Source organism: Dothidotthia symphoricarpi (genome assembly GCF_010015815.1).
Source record: "Dothidotthia symphoricarpi CBS 119687 unplaced genomic scaffold P153scaffold_8, whole genome shotgun sequence".
Classification (NCBI taxonomy): Eukaryota; Fungi; Ascomycota; class Dothideomycetes; order Pleosporales; family Dothidotthiaceae; genus Dothidotthia; species Dothidotthia symphoricarpi.
Genome location: NW_022985015.1, coordinates 1,194,685 through 1,212,000, shown reverse-complemented (window position 1 = coordinate 1,212,000; position 17,316 = coordinate 1,194,685). Strand labels below are relative to the sequence as shown.

Genomic DNA, 17,316 nt, shown 5'->3' with positions numbered 1-17,316 from the left:
GACAGGCGTGGCTGATCTCTCTGGTGAAATCCCCCAAAACCTGCATGATATGTATGCAGACGCAGATGCATCACAGCTGGGGTAGATACTCGGTTCCCCCAGCTGATAAGTGTACATACCTGACATGCATTCTAGATCGTCGTGTACCCCTCCCTCCACCATCCATGCCGTGTTGCTGTAGTGCATGCAACCCCACGGAATGCAGGCTCTGGCGGTGAAGGTCAGCGCTGAAGAGTGCGTGAGACAAGTATTGATTGGCGTTTTTGGCAGGATATCAGTGTTGAGGGCTTCAGGGTGTGACACGTGGGTTGCGAGAGCTGGGCATGGAGGGGGGGAGGGTCGACGTTGTATGACGAGCCGAGAGCTGCGCGTGTGGGGAAAGGTGTGCATGGTGGGGTGGGATGGGGCAAGGTAGCTGTAACGTACATAAAAGGCCGGTGTTTTGCGTGCGCGTCTTTTTACATAAAGGACCTCGAGCTTGACCCCACTTCCATCTGGGTAGTTTTCTCGTCTTTTTTCTGGTCGTCTTTGTGCAATCTTCTTCTTCTTCTGTGCGAAGACGTCTTGTTGAAAGAGACACTTTGTAGGTTCCTCCCCACACCAAGATCTCAGATCCATCTCCGATCTCACAGCTAACATTCCAGGGTCCACTCTGCTTATCTGCCCCTCTTTCCCAGCATTGGCAAAAGCTTGACCCTTACCCTACCCTACCACCACTAAATTCTCCGAACAACAACCCAACAATGTCTTTCTCGGCAGACAGGGTCAATATCTTGAAGAGCAGGAGATTCTCCACCTCCAAGGATCCCAGCGATACTGGTGAGTTTTCTTGTTTTCCTCCTTGCAAGTTTCGTTCCTGAGCTACGTCATGTTTTTCTGTTCTGGAGAGCTTTCGCGCGGGAAGGAAGCTCAATGCGTGATATTCTCCGAGAGAAGGGGCCCCACATGGGAATGCTCGTTTTCTCATTACTGGAGAGTGGGTAGAGCTTGGAGCTCTAGGAACTCGGAGGTCTTTGTCGATTTCTGCACGGTTCGAATATCACACACTGTGTTTCATCACTACTACTTCTCTACATAACCAGAAAACATTGCTTATTTCCAATGACAGAACTCGGCTCCAAGATCCATCGCCAGTTCCGCCAGTCGCATGAGGGCCACAAGCCGCACGCTGGTCTAGACGCCAGTCGTGCTTCGACCGGTGTCGTGTGGACGTCCGAGCAAGCATACAAGCACGGCTTCCTCGAGAACCCCGAGGAGTGGGCAAACCTGGGCCAGGGAGCGCCTGAAGTCGACGACAACATCGAGGGCTGCTTCCAGAGGCCCAAGGAAGTCGACATCACGGCTCATGGCAGAGAGTACGGCCCCACGGCGGGTATCAGGCCGCTGAGAGAGGCCGTCGCGACGCTGTACAACGAGCACCACCGCAAGGGCAAGGAGAGCCAGTACACATGGGAGAACGTGTGCATTGTGCCCGGTGGACGTGCGGGTTTGATTCGTATTGCTGCTGTGCTGGGCAACTGCTACCTGGGTTTTTTCATCCCTGGTGAGTTTTCCGCCTGATCACATATCTAGAGTGGGGAACCATCACTGACGAATTCCCAGACTACACGGCCTACAACGAGATGTTATCGCTCTTCAAGAACATCGCCGCCATCCCCGTACCCCTCGGCGAAGCAGACCAATACCACATGTCCCCCGACAAGATCGCAGAGGAAATCGCACGCGGCACCTCCGTAATCCTAACCTCCAACCCGCGAAACCCCACAGGCCAAATGGTTACCAACCCCGAACTCGCTCAGATCCAAAACATCTGCCGCGATCGCGCAACACTCATCATGGACGAATTCTATTGCGGATATAACTACACGACTAACTGCGACGGTACTGTCATCTCGGCAGCCGATAACGTCGAGGACGTCGACGAGGATGATGTCCTCATCATTGATGGCTTGACGAAGCGCTTCCGCCTCCCTGGATGGCGCGTCGCGTGGGTCATCGGCCCCAAGGAGTTCATCCAGGCGATTGGGTCGTGTGGCTCGTACCTCGACGGCGGGTGCAACGTGCCGTTCCAAGAAGCGGCCGTGGAGATGCTATCCCCGCCGCGCGTGCGCACAGAGATGCGCGCGCTGCAGACGCATTTCCGCACGAAGCGCGACTATGTCATCGGCCGGCTGCAGGACATTGGCTTCAAGTTCCCCTACATGCCCAACTCGACGTTTTACCTGTGGTTGGATTTGTCGGGGCTGCCGGAGGGCATCAACGATGGGCTGAACTTCTTCAATGCGTGTCTCGAGGAGAAGGTCATTGTTGTGCCGGGCATCTTTTTCGATTTGAATCCGAGTAAGCGGAGGGATCTGTTTGATAGCCCGTGTCATCACTTTGTTAGGCTGAGTTATGGGCCCAGGATGGAGGTGCTTGCTAAGGGGCTGGATTCGATTGAGAGGATTGTTAAGAAGTGAGTTTCTCCTTTCCCCTGATGTTGTGGTTGAGTGCGTGGACTAATGGGTTGGTAGGTTCATTGAGCACCCTGGGCAGGCTATGCAGGTGAGGCCTCGTGGGCAGCCGACACCGGCTAATTAGGGCGTATCGATAGTTCGCTCGGACGAGAATGTTGGAGCTTGGATTACCATCCGCGTAGATGATAGAGATATCCACCCCATCCCATCCACCATGCATGAACAATACATGACGCGACCCCTCCCAAACACAAAAAAACCTACTCCACAAAATGCGTCCTCACATTCATCCCCACAACCCCCTTAACCTTTTTCTGCCCCTTAACCTTCCCCTCCAGCCCCGCCGCCTTAAGAATCGCCCACCTCACCTGATCAATACCCAGCCTCTTCCCATCAACCAGCGTCTCAGCACTGCACGCCAGGATCTCGCCCAACGCACCGCCTCCAACAGGGGGTTGAATCTCGGCCTTGAGCTTCTGCATCTCCTGCATAAGGCCCTCGCGCGTGCCCTTGGGGCGCAGGCTACTCAGCTCCTTGCCATTGAAGTGCTTGATAACGCGCGCAGGGGGCAGGAAAATCTTATCCACCTTCGACAAGATAACTTGGTGGCTGACGCCCGCTAGACGCAGCGAAGCGAGCAGCGAGCGGTCCTTATCCTTGATCCCGTGCTGGGCGTCGAGAAGCACAAAGACACGACGCAGCTGCTTGCGCGACTGAATGTATTTCATGATCTCTGCGCCCCAGGAGGCGAGCGAGCCCTGTCCGTAGCCCGGCATGTCGACTATAGTCAGGCCACCCAAACCCGTGATCTTCTCGCGCTGGCCCGCTTTAGACTTGAGTGTTACGCCGCCGTGCGGGCCGAGGCCGTACATGTTCATTGTCTTTGTGAAGCCTGGGGTTGCGGATGTGCGTGCGAGGAGGGCCTTGATATCTGCGTTTACGATGGCGTTTAGGAGCGAGGATTTGCCCACGTTACTGCGCCCGACGAAGGCTATCTCCGGCACGTCGGATTCCGGGGTGAGGCGGAAGAGGGGGATGCTGCGGAGGAGTTTTGCGGTCTTGCCGTAAGTGGTGAAGAAGTGGTTTGCCTGTGCGGTTTGGGCGATGGTCGGCGGGAGGGATTCCCAGTGCCAGTTTAGGTCTTGCTGGGCGGTGTAGTGCGCTTTTACGTGGGTTGTTGGGCGGTCGGGGGCCCAGATTGGGGGGGCGGGTGGGTCGTCTTGGGGTTTTTGGATGGGGGGGGGTGGGGGGGGTGGGGAGGGAGTGAGTTCTTGGGCGGTGTGGCGCTCGGTTCGCCGTTTGATGGTGTTTGTGCTCCATGGTCGGTGGGTTTCTTGCTTGGGCGTGTTGGAGAGCTCGCGTGGGGGGATTATGGGGTTGGGGACGATTAGCACGCGGCGGGGTCTGGCTGGGCGGATGCGGCCTGGAGGTCGTGTGCTTGTGGCATTTTGCTGCTGGGCTGGTTCGCTGAGACGCTCGGAGTGGCCGATGGTCAAGTGTCTTGTTATGCGCGGGGGACGTGAGCGGGCTATATTTGCATCTCTGAGCGCGAAGGCGTCTGTCGAGCTGGGGCGGAACTGCGAACGGGTAGTGAAAGGCGGGCGGAGAGACTGGATGCAGCGCCGGCATATATACGTCGAATTGGGCGGGACGGAAGCCATTGTTGGAGTTCGCGGTGAAGAGGGGATTGGGATGAAAGGAAAGGAAAGTAAAGTAAAGTAAAGTACCCCAACCTCCGAGCTCCGTCCTCCGCAACTTTTCGCCGCACTCACCTCCGCAGTCGACATCCCTCCAACAACCACACAACCACACAACCATATCTACACCCCCAGCCAGCCACCTCCCCCCTCAAGAAAAAAAAAGATGTCCCACCCCACATCCCTCTACCGCCACCTCCTCCGCGAGCTCCCCACCTCCACGGCCTTAACCCGCACCTCGCACCAAAAGCTCTCCGCACCCTCTCACCTGCAAACGCGCATCCGCCAGCTCCTCTCGACGCCGCACGCGAATAAAACGGGCCAGATTCAGCAGGCGGAGCAGTTTGTCCAGTATGTGCAGGCGCAGCGCATGTATGCGACGCTGATTGAGCGGTATAATCCCGGTATGGGGATGAGTGAGGAGGAGCGGGTTAGGCTGAGTGCGAGGAGGGTGGGGATGAATCTTCCGGTTGAGTTTGTGGGGGAGGGGGGGAAGGAGTAGGGAGGGTGGGGTGGACGGGGAGGAGAGAGGAAGGGGAGTTTTGGGGAAGAGGTGTATGGATTACGGAGCTGTGTACGGCACGTGTAAGAGTGAGGGAAACGGGATGTTGTCTATTATGAGCGGCTGGAAAATAATCTATACATCTTTCCTTCAACTTGCAACACGCAAGTCACCAATCAATGGTATGAAACGGGTTCAATTTCCCTCTCCAAACTCCCTGCAGTTTTTTGTTCCCAAAGATATTCTATTCCACGCATGCTTTGTCGTTTTTTATCAACGCAAAGTACCCTCACTAAACTTTAAAACCGTCATCCACTCCATAGCTCCCGTCATTCATCCTTCTTGTATAAGTCGTTTCCTCCCACCCCATTATCCGTCAATACTGTATATTCAAACCAACCCCTCAATCATCAAACTTGAAGCCCTTGCCACCGGCCGTATCAATCAAACCTCCCCGGTACGACCCCTTCTTCCCCTTGTTCTTCTCTTTTGTAAACCCCTTGCCCTTTGTGACGATGAGCTTGGCGTGCGCGCGGTCGGCGTAGTCGTAAGAAACGTAAGCGTTGCTAGCGAGTTCTGGTCTGACGGCGGTATCAGCCTTGATGCGCTGGAAGCGGTTCTCGACGTGGTTCTTCTTGGACTTTACGGGGGCCTCGGGTGAGCCGTCGAACTTGCGCTTCTTGTCGGCGCTTGGCTCGGGCGAGGCAGCGGGGAGCGTTGCGGATGAGTCGGTGGAAGAGCCCTTGCGCTCGGCGGGTGCAGGCTTTGCTTCATCGTCGGAGTCGGAGTCGGAGGAGCTGTCTGATGAGCTGTCGGACGAGCTGGAGTCGCTGGACGCCGATGGAGTGGCGGCCTTCTTTGCCTTCTTAGACTTGGCCTTGACCTCCTTTACAGGCTCGGCCTCTGACTCGCTCTCAGAGGAGCTGGAGTCGCTGGACGAGTCTGAGGAGCTCGACGCTGACGACGACGAGACCGAGGCAGCCTTCTTGACTTTCTTCGCTTTCTCTTTCTTTGCGACAGGCTTCTCAGCCTCCGACTCGGAACTGCTGTCGCTGTCCGAATCGCTTGAGGATGAATCGCTCGATGCGCTGGAAGAGTCGGAGTCGGATTCGGGGAGGGCTACGTTCTCGGGCTCGTCGTCCGAGGAGTCGCTGGAGGAGTCGCTGGAGGAGTCGCTGGAGGAGTCGCTGGAAGACGAGGACGACGACGAGGACGACGAAACTGACGCAGCCTTCTTGGCCTTCTTGACCTTTGCAGGAGCTGGCGCGCTTTCCTTCTCCGACTCGGAATCAGAGTCTGAGCTCGAGCTTGACGAGTCCGAGTCTGAGCTAGCGCTCGAAGAGTCGGAGGCGTCCTCTTTCGCAGCAACCTTCTTCACGGCGACCTTTTCCTTCTTTGCGGGTGTCTTTACTTCCGCTTCCGACTCGCTGCTGGAATCGTCACTAGAATCCTCGCTAGCCTCGTCGCTAGCCTCATCGCTGGAATCGCTGCTGGACTCGTCGCTGTCCGAGTCACTGCTAGCGTCGCTGCTCGATGCGCTCTCCTCGTCCACGTCCATGGGCTCGGGCGCGTCTTGCTGCTTGGTCGTCTGGCTCTTTGCCCACTCCTCAAACTCGGTGAGCTTGGTCGCAGCGTCCTTTTGCCCTTGTTGCTTCAAAAAGGTCTGCACGAGATCGAGAGAGGCCGTGACATCGCTCGTCGTCTTGGCCTCGAGCGCCGGCTTGGACTTCTTCTCCTTCTTCTGGATCTTCTTTTCGGAGCCCATGGTACACAATTGGCCTCGTATATAGCAAGGAAATGGCGTGAATGGCGGTGGTGGACGGTTTGTCGTGCAGAACCAAGGCGCGGAAAAAAGTTGCAGGCAGAGACATTTCATCGCAAGCCACAGCGCGCTAGCCCGTAAGCGTGATCCCTGTCTTGCGAACGAACACCGCGACACCAGACGTCGCGATCGACGTGCGCCCATTCACTCGCCGCCCCCGCCATTGCTGCACCCGCCGTGCACTGGAGCCCAGCTCGCCCACTCGCCCACCCTCTCTGACCGCCGGCCCGTCCCATTCCCAGCCTGTGCTCTGCTCGGCCCATTGCGCCTCGAGCTCACCCCTCGCGATTCATGGCCACATACACCCACGCCTCCGCTTGCGCCTAGCGGCCGTTTCCTCGACAGACAGCTGTATGAGGCTGCTGCTCTCGCCCAGTAGACGCAGTGATTGGCCACGGCAGCAGCACGCAACATGGACGGCAGGCCGCGCATGAACTACCCGAACGGGCTGGGGGACCCGCGAGCTCCCACGCCAGGAGGCTCAGCTCGAGGGCCACCGTCCACGGCCAGCTCGGGCTCTGTACCCTCTGCAATGTCTCGCGCCGAGCGGTTCGATGACGAGCGGCGCAGAATCACCGAAAGCTGCTTCTCCAAGATGGACGAGCAGGGACAGCGTATGTTCTCCCACATCATACGCATACGTACTGTGTCGACATCGTTGGACCTACACTGACGTGTGCTAGTCCAGGAATCATACATCACCCACATCCGTGTCCAGGAAGATGGCCAGTTCCCGCAGTCCCCGCCGCCTCCAACCTCGGCCCCGGCCAACAAGAAGCCTCGCATAGTCATGATCTCGGTTAGAAACACGGGAAGAGTGAAGCTGCACAAGGCGAGAGAAAACGCAAACGGCACCTTTTCCATTGGCAAGTCATGGCCAATGGAGGAACTCTCTGCCGTCGAAAACTACCTTTTCTTGAACCCGAGAAACGACGAGGAGGCGCAGCGGAAGCAGTGGGCTGGCGACAAGGGCTTCACAGTCACCGTCACCAAGCCATACTACTGGGAGGCTGGCACTGCAAAGGAAAAGGAGTTCTTCATCGGAAGCATGGTCAAAATATACAACAAATATACAAAGGGCAACTACCCCGTCTTGTCAGGCTTCAGCGATGCCGAGATAAACAGCCTCACAACAGGGAAACCACATCTGGCAACCCCAGAGGGTCGTTCTGCCTTTACTGCTGGCGGCGGAAGTGTACAAGAACCCAGGCCACCGCGACAAGCTACCCCTGAGTTACGACAACTTCCACCCAAGTCTCCTGGTCCGCCACCCAGAAGATCAGGAGAGTCACCTCTTGTGCCATCTGACGAGGCGAGGAGGGCACCACCTTTACCTGCCGCAAACCCGAATTTTAGGAGAAATCCGGGAGAGTATCAGGGTGGCCCTAGGCGGCCAGGACCTCCCGACGACCAGTTTCGCAGTGGCAACAGACCTGGAACGGGGGACGATAGTCGCAGACCCGCGCCCTTTGGCCTCAATCAAGCTACTCCGTCTATGCCCAATCTCCGGCAGAAGCGTTCCATGGAGCAGGGCCTTCGGGCACGACCTAGTGGTGAAGCTATGAGAATGCGCCCTGGCCAGGGTCAAGAGCCAATGCAATACACCCCATACGCCCCACCGCAGAGATTGACACCACAATCAAGCTCATCCGAGTTTGCTGGGCAATCAGCAACTCCAGAGGTTGGGGTTGTCCCACCCAGTCTAAACCCTGCGCGAAGAATGCAAGGCGATGGAACACCACCACAAAGGCCGCAGAGGCCTCTGGAAGATGCTCCACTCAACGGGCCGCCACCAAGTTTCCCCCCACCAGAGCAACAAAGACCAAACGGATACGGCTCGCCCAGAAGGGACCCCTCCCCAAGAGGACTAAGACCCGGAACTGCGCAGAGCAACTCAAGCTCGAATCTTGCACGCGGCGAGGACGCACCTCCAGAAGAACCTCCTCAACGAAGAAGACCCCTGATGGAGCCTCGTCCGTCACAAGCGTCGCAACGTAGCGTTGCCACGCCAGGAGTTGAGGCGCGCCCCGAAATCTACACTCCCACGCAGTTTTCAGCCCCACCAATCGAAGTCCCACCAAGAAGACGGCCTCAGGAAATTCCCGAGAGACCCAAGACCGCTTCCCAGGATAGCACGGGATCTCCTCGAAACATGATGCCTCCTCCACAGCCTACGCCACCTCCCACATCTCCACTTCCACAAATACCAACAGCTCCTGCGCCCACACCATATGTAGCCTGGGTTCCGCCAGTCGAGACACCTTCTGTCGAACAGCCTAGTCCTGTCGTACTCGAGCCCATTCGAACTATGACACCGCCCATCGAAGAGAAAGAAGCTGATGCTACGCGCTCTCCCACTGTCAATCCCCTGGTAAAGAAAGATGCAGCAAACAAATTTCGCAAAGCTGCTGCGGCTGCTGGCACCTTCAAACCTCGTGTTGGCGGAGCTGCTGCCAAGTTACTCGCAAAGGAGGAGCCCAAGACATCCGACGAACCCGATGGTATCAGTGGAGTATTCGTACCTCAGCGAGTAATACCTCAAGAGCCACCTGTAGAGACCCCTAGGGAAGAGCCAGAGAAGACGTTGGAGGTAGTCCCTGAGGTCGTGCCCGATCGATCGTCAAGAGAGCTACCGAGCATCAAAACCGATGTTGTCCCAGCTGTAACTGTGTCCAGCCCGCTCGAGCCGACTCCACCCACGCCCGTGCCAGTAGAAGAGGAGAGGACCGCGTCCCCAAGCCCAGAAATCCCGATGACGAAAACCGTTGAACCGGAACTACCAGCAAGGCGTAAGAAGCGAAGATCGAAGCAACAGACCATGGCTATTTCCCAGCTTGGCATTGATCCGAGTATGATTGATGAGCGAGGCCTCGAGTTTGAAAGCTTGCTGTCAGAGCTTGGCTGGGGCAGTAATGAGCTTTCGGCTAAGAACATTGAGTCCTTGGAGGTTGATATCAAACGCGAGATCGCCCGTGTCGAAGCAGGCAGCTGGCTCAACCATCTCGAACAGAAGGACGACCGTGTTGACGCCGTCGAACGTATGCTTGACCGCGCAATCGCAGAGTGCGATGAACTGGAAGGTCTGCTGACATTGTACAATGTCGAACTGAGCGTAAGTGCAAGACCCTTCTCAGCCTACAGGCCTGAATACAGCAATATATACTAACACATCTTTCAACAGAGTCTGAATGATGACATCGCCTTCATTGAAGCGCAGAGTCAGGGTTTGCAAGTACAGACAGCCAACCAGCGCCTGCTGCAGCACGAACTTCAGCAACTCGTTGAGACGATATCGATTACTCCCGACCAGTTGGAGTCACTTCGACGTGCTCCTATAGGCAAAGTCAACGGCCTCATGGACATTGAGTCTGCCTTGGTACTACTCTACAAGGCACTCATCACAATTGATCCTTCGTTTGTTGCAGGTGCTGCTGAAGGAGAGCTTAGCAAGGTCACCAGCAGGTCAGGTATCGGTCACAGCGAACTCGCGTCAATGCACGCGTTACAAGAAAAACGGGACCGATATCTCGGCGAGGGAGCCATGTTCTTGGACCGTTTGAAGAAGCACATGGATATCACGTTCGGTGCAGCCTTCTTGCAAACCAAGGACGCTCTTGTCAGCATTGACCAGGGCACCATGCCCTCTCTCAGGAAGAACATAGAAGCGCACGACGTTGGTCGAAAAGAGCTGTGGATGCTGAGCCCCGTCATCCTCTTTGCTAAAGAAATCGACCGAGCTTCGTGGGAGATGCTCATTCGGATGTATCAAACCCAAGCCGCTACCCTGTACCAACAGGAGGTCCGTGACAACATTTTGTCGTGGAGACGATTCGCTCGAAAGCCTTCAGGCGAAGAGCAGGAATTGCTATTCACTGCACAGGAAAAAGAAACAGAGAGTAGCACCGGTTCAGTGAGGAAACTCACCGTGAAGCGAAGTCAGACTCTGGCACGTGGTCTGCGGTCTGCATCTGGAGAAAAGGAGACTAAAGTGAGCAAAAGCCAAGATGGGAAGCTTTTCGCTTTCGACGTCTTCTCTCGGGTTCTTGATGACATTGGTCCTGTGCTCTTGACGGAACAGAACTTCGTCACCGAGTTCTTCCATGCTACGTCCACCGATTCTATCGACTTTGCAGACGCAGTGCAGGCTGCGCCGCCTGAGGGTCGCCGGAGCCCGAACCTCTGGATACGCAAGCAGTACGAATCTGACCGGACGATGGCGAAGCGCGTTGCAGACGTTATGGAGGATATCTTCTCGTTCTGGCCCGCTGAGCTGCAAAGTCTGGTGGATTGGGCAGTAACGTCAGATCCTCTGTAAGCGAAGAATAATCATATTGATGAATCGTATGCTAATGATAATCAGGCAAGGAGTAGGCATACTGAGCGCCGTCGACCGCAAGCTACTCGACATCGAAGACTCGAACCAAGATTTCCTAACGAAGAACCTGCACAAAATCCACGAGCGCTTGACTGGCCTATTCCGCCGCTTCCTCGACGAGCAAATCCGCGCCATCGAAGACACCAAAGTCAAGATCAAGAAGCGCAAGGGCGTCATAACCTTTGTAAAGACATTCCCCCACTTCTCCGTCGCAATCGAGAACATGCTCCCCTCTGCAGCCGACGGCGGCGAGCAGCTAGAAATCCGCCGCATGATCAACGACGCCTACCAGCGAATCAACAAAGCCATCTTCGAAAGCCTGAAAGTCATCGCCAAAGAATCACCCGCCGTAATGGGCACCCAGGGGCAAGGCGATCCCGAAGACAAGGAAGCGCTGAACTACCACATCCTCCTCATCGAGAATATGAACCACTACATGGAGGAAGTCGACGCGCGCGCAGACTCGGTCCTGGAGTTCTGGAAGGCTAAAGCGCAGGAGGAATATAGTGAGCATATGGATCTATACGTCGATGCTGTGATTCGTCGGCCGTTGGGTAAACTCTTGGTACGCACCCCCTATTCCCCAACCACGCACACCCGCACTAACCCCACAAAGGAATTCATCGAATCCACCGAAACCCTGCTCTCCCAGCCCGGCGCCAGCCCCTCCGCCATCGCCCAGCGCTCCTCGCACTCGCGCCACGTGTTCAAGAAACTAGTCCACGCGCACGACGGCAAGGAGCTGCGCAAGGGTATTGAGGCGCTCAAGAAGCGCGTCGATAAGCATTTTGGGGATGCGGATGATCCGGGGATTAGCAGGGATTTGGTGTTCAAGGTGCTGAAGGAGTGTGAGAGGAAGTATGGTGAGGTTGCGGAGCGCGTGGTCAGGGTTAATCAGGATGTTTATACGGGGGAGGTTGAGGTGGATTGGGGGGTTGGGGAGGTGGGGAGTGCTTTTAGGAGGTAGGTGTGGGGAGGGTGAGGGATAGGGAGGGGGTAGTGTTTGGTGTGCTTGTAGCGTAGTGTTGGAGAGGCAGGTTTGGTTCTGTGTATGTATGTTTGATTGGTTGGTTGGTTGGTTGGTTGGTCATGCAGTTGCGAATAACAGCGGAGTCGAGTCGAGTTACGTCGAGTTTACTCTGTTATATTGTATGGGTTTCACAAAACAGGAATTGCCCTCCCCCCCCTCCCCCCCCGCTCCCGTTGCTCAAAACATCAACTCCACGTACGCCCACCACTCACTCCGTTCTAGTCTATAGTCTATCTGACAGTGTTGTGTTTTTTCGTTTCTGCCCCTCACTCCTGATAACCTCCCATTTCCATATCCACATCCCCAGAATCCGCACCATTTTCTCTGCTGCGATGGGTTTGTACTGTTCCATCCCGTCTGTAGCAGTCTTCCCGCCTTCTGCTCAAACACCGCGAAAGGCAAGCTCGCACATGGGTCATCGTGCTAGCGGATTTTGTGCGTTGGGGTTGATGGGTTTAGCACATAGTACGTATGTTGGGGAACAAGAAAGTCGGACACACATCATTTTTTTTGACATGTATTTTTAGTCGGAGAGTTTGCACAGCCACACAGTTGCGAAACTTTAGATCTGCATGAGCTAAGATTGAGGCGACATGCAGATTCTGGGTTGGAACTTTTGGAGTGGACGACGCAAGGTCATGCACAGCAAATGTCTGCTTTTTGGAGGCGAGGACACATGGACCCATGGAGAAGGTGCTTTGTCGGTTTTGAGAAGCGGAAGGAGGATGAGAAGGGGTGATAGTTCTCGACGGGACGGGGCGAGGCAGGGCGAGACGAAAGACATGCATGATTGCTTTTTCATTTTTGATGTTTTTCGCCAGCGGGTTAGATGGAATGGGGTGCGCAGGCAGACTTGGGCATCGTTGTGGAGAAGAAAGGTTTTGGACAAACATGCATCGACCCGACTAGTGTTTTTGAGGGGTTGGACAGAGGGCGCTCATATACAGTAGGCAGCTGTGTTTTGAAATGTTTTGGGGGGTTTGTAGACTTGGAAAGGGTGAAGACTTTGGACAGTGTTTTTATGGGAAGTGTTCTATAAGAGAGGGTTGGAGGGAGACATGGTCGAAGGCCAGTTTGATTTTGGAGGGTCGGGGAAGCCATGTCCATATATAGCCGCATTTTTGGGGGGTATAGAGTTTGGGAGGATGTGAGAAGTACTGGTGGGAGATGCCGGGGGTTTATATACCGATGATTGGGTTTTAGATGTCAAACTGGAGTGTCCCAATTGGGGGGTTGGGAGGGTATGTGATCGGAATTGGCCAACGCAATACATATGGTTCTCAAGTTCTTAACTAAGATATCTCCTATACAGGATACTTACAAAGGCACCGCAGCTCCATCGCCTCGCAAGTCACTCCCACCACTCCACACCGTAATGCCATCATCGACATGTCGTCTGATAATCTGCCCTCGTCCAAACATACCCCTACCATACCCATCCAGCTGCTCAACACTATGACCCAAAGCTCTCAGCTCCTCGACTACTTTCGAATCAATGCCCTCTTCGATGTAGATCGTCGCGTCGGTCATCTTTCCATCTGCACTGGGCATACCCGCTCCGATACAGATACGCGGAGAATCAAGCGCGGCTTGTGGGTTCAGCTTGAAGACTTCCTGATTGAGCAAGACCTGCACGTGTCCCTGGGGTTGCATGAAGCCGCCCATAACGCCATAGACAGAATGCAGACTTCCGTCGTTGACGTAAGTCGTCAGACCCGGGATGATAGTATGGTACGGTCTCTTCCGCGGCGCGAGTACATTAGGGTGATTTTTATCGAGGCTGAAGTTCGCGCCGCGGTTCTGCAGCGTGAAGCCGCATCCCTTGGGGATGATGCCCGTGCCGAAGCCGCCGTAATTGCTGTTGATGAAGGAGATTGCGTTGCCGTCTGGGTCCGAGCAGCAGAAGTAGACGGTGTCGCTTTGCAGGTGGGCTGGGGAGCCGTGGATGGGCGCGTCGATTGCTTTCTTTGGGTTGAAGAGTTTGGCGCGCTCGGCGAGGTAGGGTTGTGAGATTAGGTCTGCGGATGGGACTTTGACGACGTTGGGGTCGGTGACGAACCAGTGCGCGTCGGAGAAGGCGATGCGGAGGGCTTCGATCACGGCGTGGAGATGCGCGGTGCTGTTGTGGTCGCTGTGGTGCCATTTGGAGATTTTACCTTCCTTCTCGAGCTCTTGGATGATGCCGAGCGCCATTAATGCGACGATGCCTTGCCCGTTGGGGGGGTGTTCCCAGAGCTCGATACCGCCTTCTGTCTCGCCTACGCCTTGGCCAGTGTATTTTAGGGAGATGGGCTCAACGGGTTCAGAACCAGTCTCGGCGTGATGCTTCAGGTCGTCGAGAGTAAGGTGGCCGCCTAGGTCTGAGACGACCTTTACGAGCTGCTCTGCTACTTCGCCCTCGTAGAAGCCTTTCTTGCCGTGTTTGGCCAGTAATCTGAATGTGTTGCCAATCGTTGGGTTCTTCATGATTTCACCGGCTTTGGGTGCTCTGCATCCATCTTGCGCGGACGGATCTTTCTTCAGCATCTCGTGCCCGTTTGGTGATGCTCTTCTAATATTTTTCTCGCTCTCAACCCACTAACCATCCGTTAGCATTTCATTGGTAGTTGCTCATGTCGAGACTGACAAAAGTAGCAGAGAGCTCAGACACTGGGAAGCCCTTCTCAGCAAGCTCAATCGCAGGCGCAAGCACCTCTTCCAGGCTGACTTTTCCACTACCAAATCGCTCCACACAATCGACCCATCCCGCAGCAGCGCCAGGAATAGTTGCTGTATGAACACTCATCATAGGGATCTGGCCATCCTCTCCATCTTTTATGTTGAGGTCTTTGCGAATCCTATCAAGCGTAACGTTGGCGCCAGATCGACCAGATCCGTTCATAGCATGGACCTTTTTCGTCTTGGCTTCGTAGAACAGGCAGAACAAGTCGCCTCCAATGCCTGTTGACCCTGGCTCTGTGACATTGATGGCTGCAGCAACAGCCACAGCTGCGTCCTAACCCACTGTGAGCCTTATTCCGACATAATGATCGATATATCATACCGCCGCATTGCCCCCCTTCCTGAGTATGTCGAGCCCCGCAGAAGTTGCAAGTGGTTGTGTACACGAGACTATCCCTTTGGTGCTGTGTATGACTGAACGTCGACTCGAGAAGTGGGCGAACTGAGGTTCGGGGTGAAGATAGACGTTGGTCATTTTGATATATACTTGGATGCGCCACCGAAACTTGCTCTCTCTTTCTATCAGGACTAAACTCAAGTCGTGGTAGATTTATATGTAATGGAGTACTTTGCGGGGTAGGTATATCTGGAGACGCGATTTAGATAGCTGATGTCAACGGTTATCCACGGACTGGGGCAACTGCCGATTTCGCTGCAAGCTACCTCGGAGCAACTCCCAGCGACCCGTTCTCTATTCATGACGTTCTTTGGTGCAATACTGATGCATTGGCAAGGCGAAAGTGGAGTCGAAGTGGAAGGTTCGATCACGTGTAGCGTGACGTGATGAACCCTGGAGAGTTTCGAAAGCGCGTCGCTGGTGGTTGGCTCTTCAAGCTTCGACTCACAAAATAAGCAATGGTGTTGGCATCGCCCTGGGTTTGTCGCAATTGTCTTTCGCGTGTTGCAAGGCCACTATTTAGACGACACATTCGGTTGCAGTCAACAGGTGGGTGCTGTTTTTGAAGTGGCTCCTCCATGAAAGTTTTGCTGAGATTGCGAAAGTTGCGAAAACCGAGTCCATACCGCCTGCTCTCCTCACCAGGGCCCGCACTCTTGCTTCCGAGTCCCAGAGTCTGACAGACCAACTTGCCAATGGCTTCGACACGCGCGCCGCGAAGAAATTGGGAGAATATAGCCCCGTCGTCAATGCGCTGAAGGATTGGGACAAGGCCAATGAGGTGCGCTGATCTCGAATTATCTCGAGACAACAACCGTACTGATATGGACTAAGTCTGTAGCAGAGCTGACATCGCTGATCCACGACTCTACCACCGACCCTGAACTACGATCTCTGGCGGCCGACGATCTCACAGAGACACGGACAGAGCTCACCAGTGCCTCACAAAGCCTCATCACTTCCCTTGTACCAGTACACCCATTCGCACATCTGCCATGTTTGCTCGAAATTCGCCCCGGAGCAGGTGGATCGGAAGCTGCCATCTTTGCAGGCGACCTGTTCCGCATGTACCAAGCCTTCTGCAACCACCATGACTTTCGCACCAACATCTTGAAGTACGAGAACATCAATGGAACATCAGAAGCGGGAATTCCACTCGCCGAAGCTATAATCGAGGTGGAAAACGACGGTGCGTATAGCGTGTTCAGATGCGAGGCGGGCATACACCGGGTGCAACGTGTGCCTGCCACCGAAACAAAGGGGCGTACGCACACCAGTGCAGTATCAGTGCATGTATTGCCTAGTCTGGAGGAAGATTCAGCCATACAAGAAGACTTCAACAACCCAGAAAGCGATTACTATATCGACCTCAAGGAGGTGAGACAGGAGGTCATGAGAGCGAGCGGTGCTGGCGGCCAGCACGTCAATAAAACAGAATCAGCAGTGCGGCTTACGCATATACCCACCAACACGGTCGTTTCCATGCAAGATTCGAGATCCCAGCACAAAAATAAAGAGAAGGCTTGGGGACTGCTTCGCTCGCGTATCGCTCAGACGCGACGTGAGAAACGGGAAGAGGAGATGGTGAATATGCGACGGAGCGTTGTGGGCGTGGCCAAAATGGGCCGCGGAGACAAGGTACGAACCTACAATTGGAATCAACAAAGAGTTACGGACCACAGAAGTGGGATGACTGTACATGATCTCGACGATGTCATGGGGGGCGGCCAAACTCTCGAAAATGTCATGGAGAGCGTCCGCAGCTGGCTTATGGAGCGAGACGTTGAGACTTTGATTGCTGAGGAGGCAGAGAAGAAATGATCAACCCATTCTTTCTCTGTCTGTCTCTTCGTTTCATAGCACATCTCGATACATCGGTTGCCTTTGCCGAACCCTCAAGCGGGATAGCAATGGATATGTGCAACAGGACACTGCTCCTATCGGCGCCCTTGGCCAGTGGAACGGGACGGTAGCTTTCCCGTATCCGATCAGCTGGAAACCGTATGTACATTGACGACGCAAAATACAACCCTTTTCCAGGCTGTTCCCTGTTTAACACATGACGAAGTCAACGGTGCAACGCTTGCATGCTCAGCCAATTCACTTCTCTACAGTTATGGAGTACCGTAAACACGCCGAAAATTTGCCGAACATTGTGCAACTCCTAGTTTCGCCTGCATGGTTCGAGACCTTGAACCCAGACTCATCTGCACAACGCTCCTCGCCATTGACACGCGTCCGGTAGGGATGCTCCCGCCGGTGTTTTTCGGAAATAATCTTCACTACAAGCTCTACTTGCTCATGAGGCTACACGCA

The 17,316-nt window shown here is 54.9% G+C and overlaps 8 protein-coding genes across 8 annotated transcripts; 4 read left to right on the top strand and 4 right to left on the bottom strand.

Moving 5' to 3' along the window:
* Positions 1–436: 436 nt before the first annotated feature.
* Positions 437–2,515, top strand: P153DRAFT_366159 (aminotransferase). The gene is made up of 4 exons (XM_033667985.1): positions 437–583; positions 645–819; positions 1,109–1,543; positions 1,603–2,515. The coding sequence occupies exons 2-4, from the start codon at positions 744–746 to the stop codon at positions 2,457–2,459; spliced, it is 1,368 nt and encodes a 455-aa protein (XP_033524981.1). The 5' UTR covers positions 437–583; positions 645–743; the 3' UTR covers positions 2,460–2,515.
* Positions 2,516–2,716: 201 nt separating this feature from the next.
* P153DRAFT_422455 (uncharacterized protein) lies at positions 2,717–4,243 on the bottom strand (the record flags this gene model as incomplete). Its single annotated transcript, XM_033672370.1, has 2 exons — positions 2,717–3,907; positions 4,229–4,243. The coding sequence occupies 2 exons, from the start codon at positions 4,241–4,243 to the stop codon at positions 2,717–2,719; spliced, it is 1,206 nt and encodes a 401-aa protein (XP_033524980.1).
* A 65-nt stretch (positions 4,244–4,308) lies between these two features.
* On the top strand, positions 4,309–4,655 carry P153DRAFT_338547 (uncharacterized protein; the record flags this gene model as incomplete). The annotated part of the gene is made up of 1 exon (XM_033665793.1): positions 4,309–4,655. The coding sequence occupies exon 1, from the start codon at positions 4,320–4,322 to the stop codon at positions 4,653–4,655; it is 336 nt and encodes a 111-aa protein (XP_033524979.1). The 5' UTR covers positions 4,309–4,319.
* Positions 4,656–4,754: 99 nt separating this feature from the next.
* P153DRAFT_366157 (uncharacterized protein) lies at positions 4,755–6,488 on the bottom strand (the record flags this gene model as incomplete). The annotated part of the gene is made up of 1 exon (XM_033667984.1): positions 4,755–6,488. A coding segment is annotated over exon 1 (1,358 nt), but the record flags the coding sequence as incomplete, so codon positions are not given.
* Positions 6,489–6,633: 145 nt separating this feature from the next.
* P153DRAFT_395984 (uncharacterized protein) lies at positions 6,634–11,819 on the top strand (the record flags this gene model as incomplete). The annotated part of the gene is made up of 5 exons (XM_033671445.1): positions 6,634–7,091; positions 7,161–9,589; positions 9,659–10,788; positions 10,838–11,417; positions 11,469–11,819. Exons 1-5 carry the CDS (start codon positions 6,890–6,892, stop codon positions 11,817–11,819), a joined length of 4,692 nt encoding a protein of 1,563 aa, XP_033524977.1. The 5' UTR covers positions 6,634–6,889.
* Positions 11,820–12,284: 465 nt separating this feature from the next.
* P153DRAFT_221313 (uncharacterized protein) lies at positions 12,285–13,108 on the bottom strand. The gene has a single exon (XM_033662631.1). The coding sequence runs from the start codon at positions 12,773–12,775 to the stop codon at positions 12,338–12,340; it is 438 nt and encodes a 145-aa protein (XP_033524976.1). The 5' UTR covers positions 12,776–13,108; the 3' UTR covers positions 12,285–12,337.
* A 24-nt stretch (positions 13,109–13,132) lies between these two features.
* P153DRAFT_338540 (acylase ACY 1) lies at positions 13,133–15,355 on the bottom strand. Its single transcript, XM_033665792.1, has 3 exons — positions 14,926–15,355; positions 14,509–14,877; positions 13,133–14,459 (listed from the first exon to the last, which is right to left on the bottom strand). The coding sequence occupies exons 1-3, from the start codon at positions 15,076–15,078 to the stop codon at positions 13,200–13,202; spliced, it is 1,782 nt and encodes a 593-aa protein (XP_033524975.1). The 5' UTR covers positions 15,079–15,355; the 3' UTR covers positions 13,133–13,199.
* P153DRAFT_221336 (release factor) lies at positions 15,192–17,000 on the top strand. Its single transcript, XM_033662632.1, has 3 exons — positions 15,192–15,549; positions 15,606–15,781; positions 15,835–17,000. The coding sequence occupies exons 1-3, from the start codon at positions 15,459–15,461 to the stop codon at positions 16,819–16,821; spliced, it is 1,254 nt and encodes a 417-aa protein (XP_033524974.1). The 5' UTR covers positions 15,192–15,458; the 3' UTR covers positions 16,822–17,000.
* Positions 17,001–17,316: the final 316 nt, after the last annotated feature.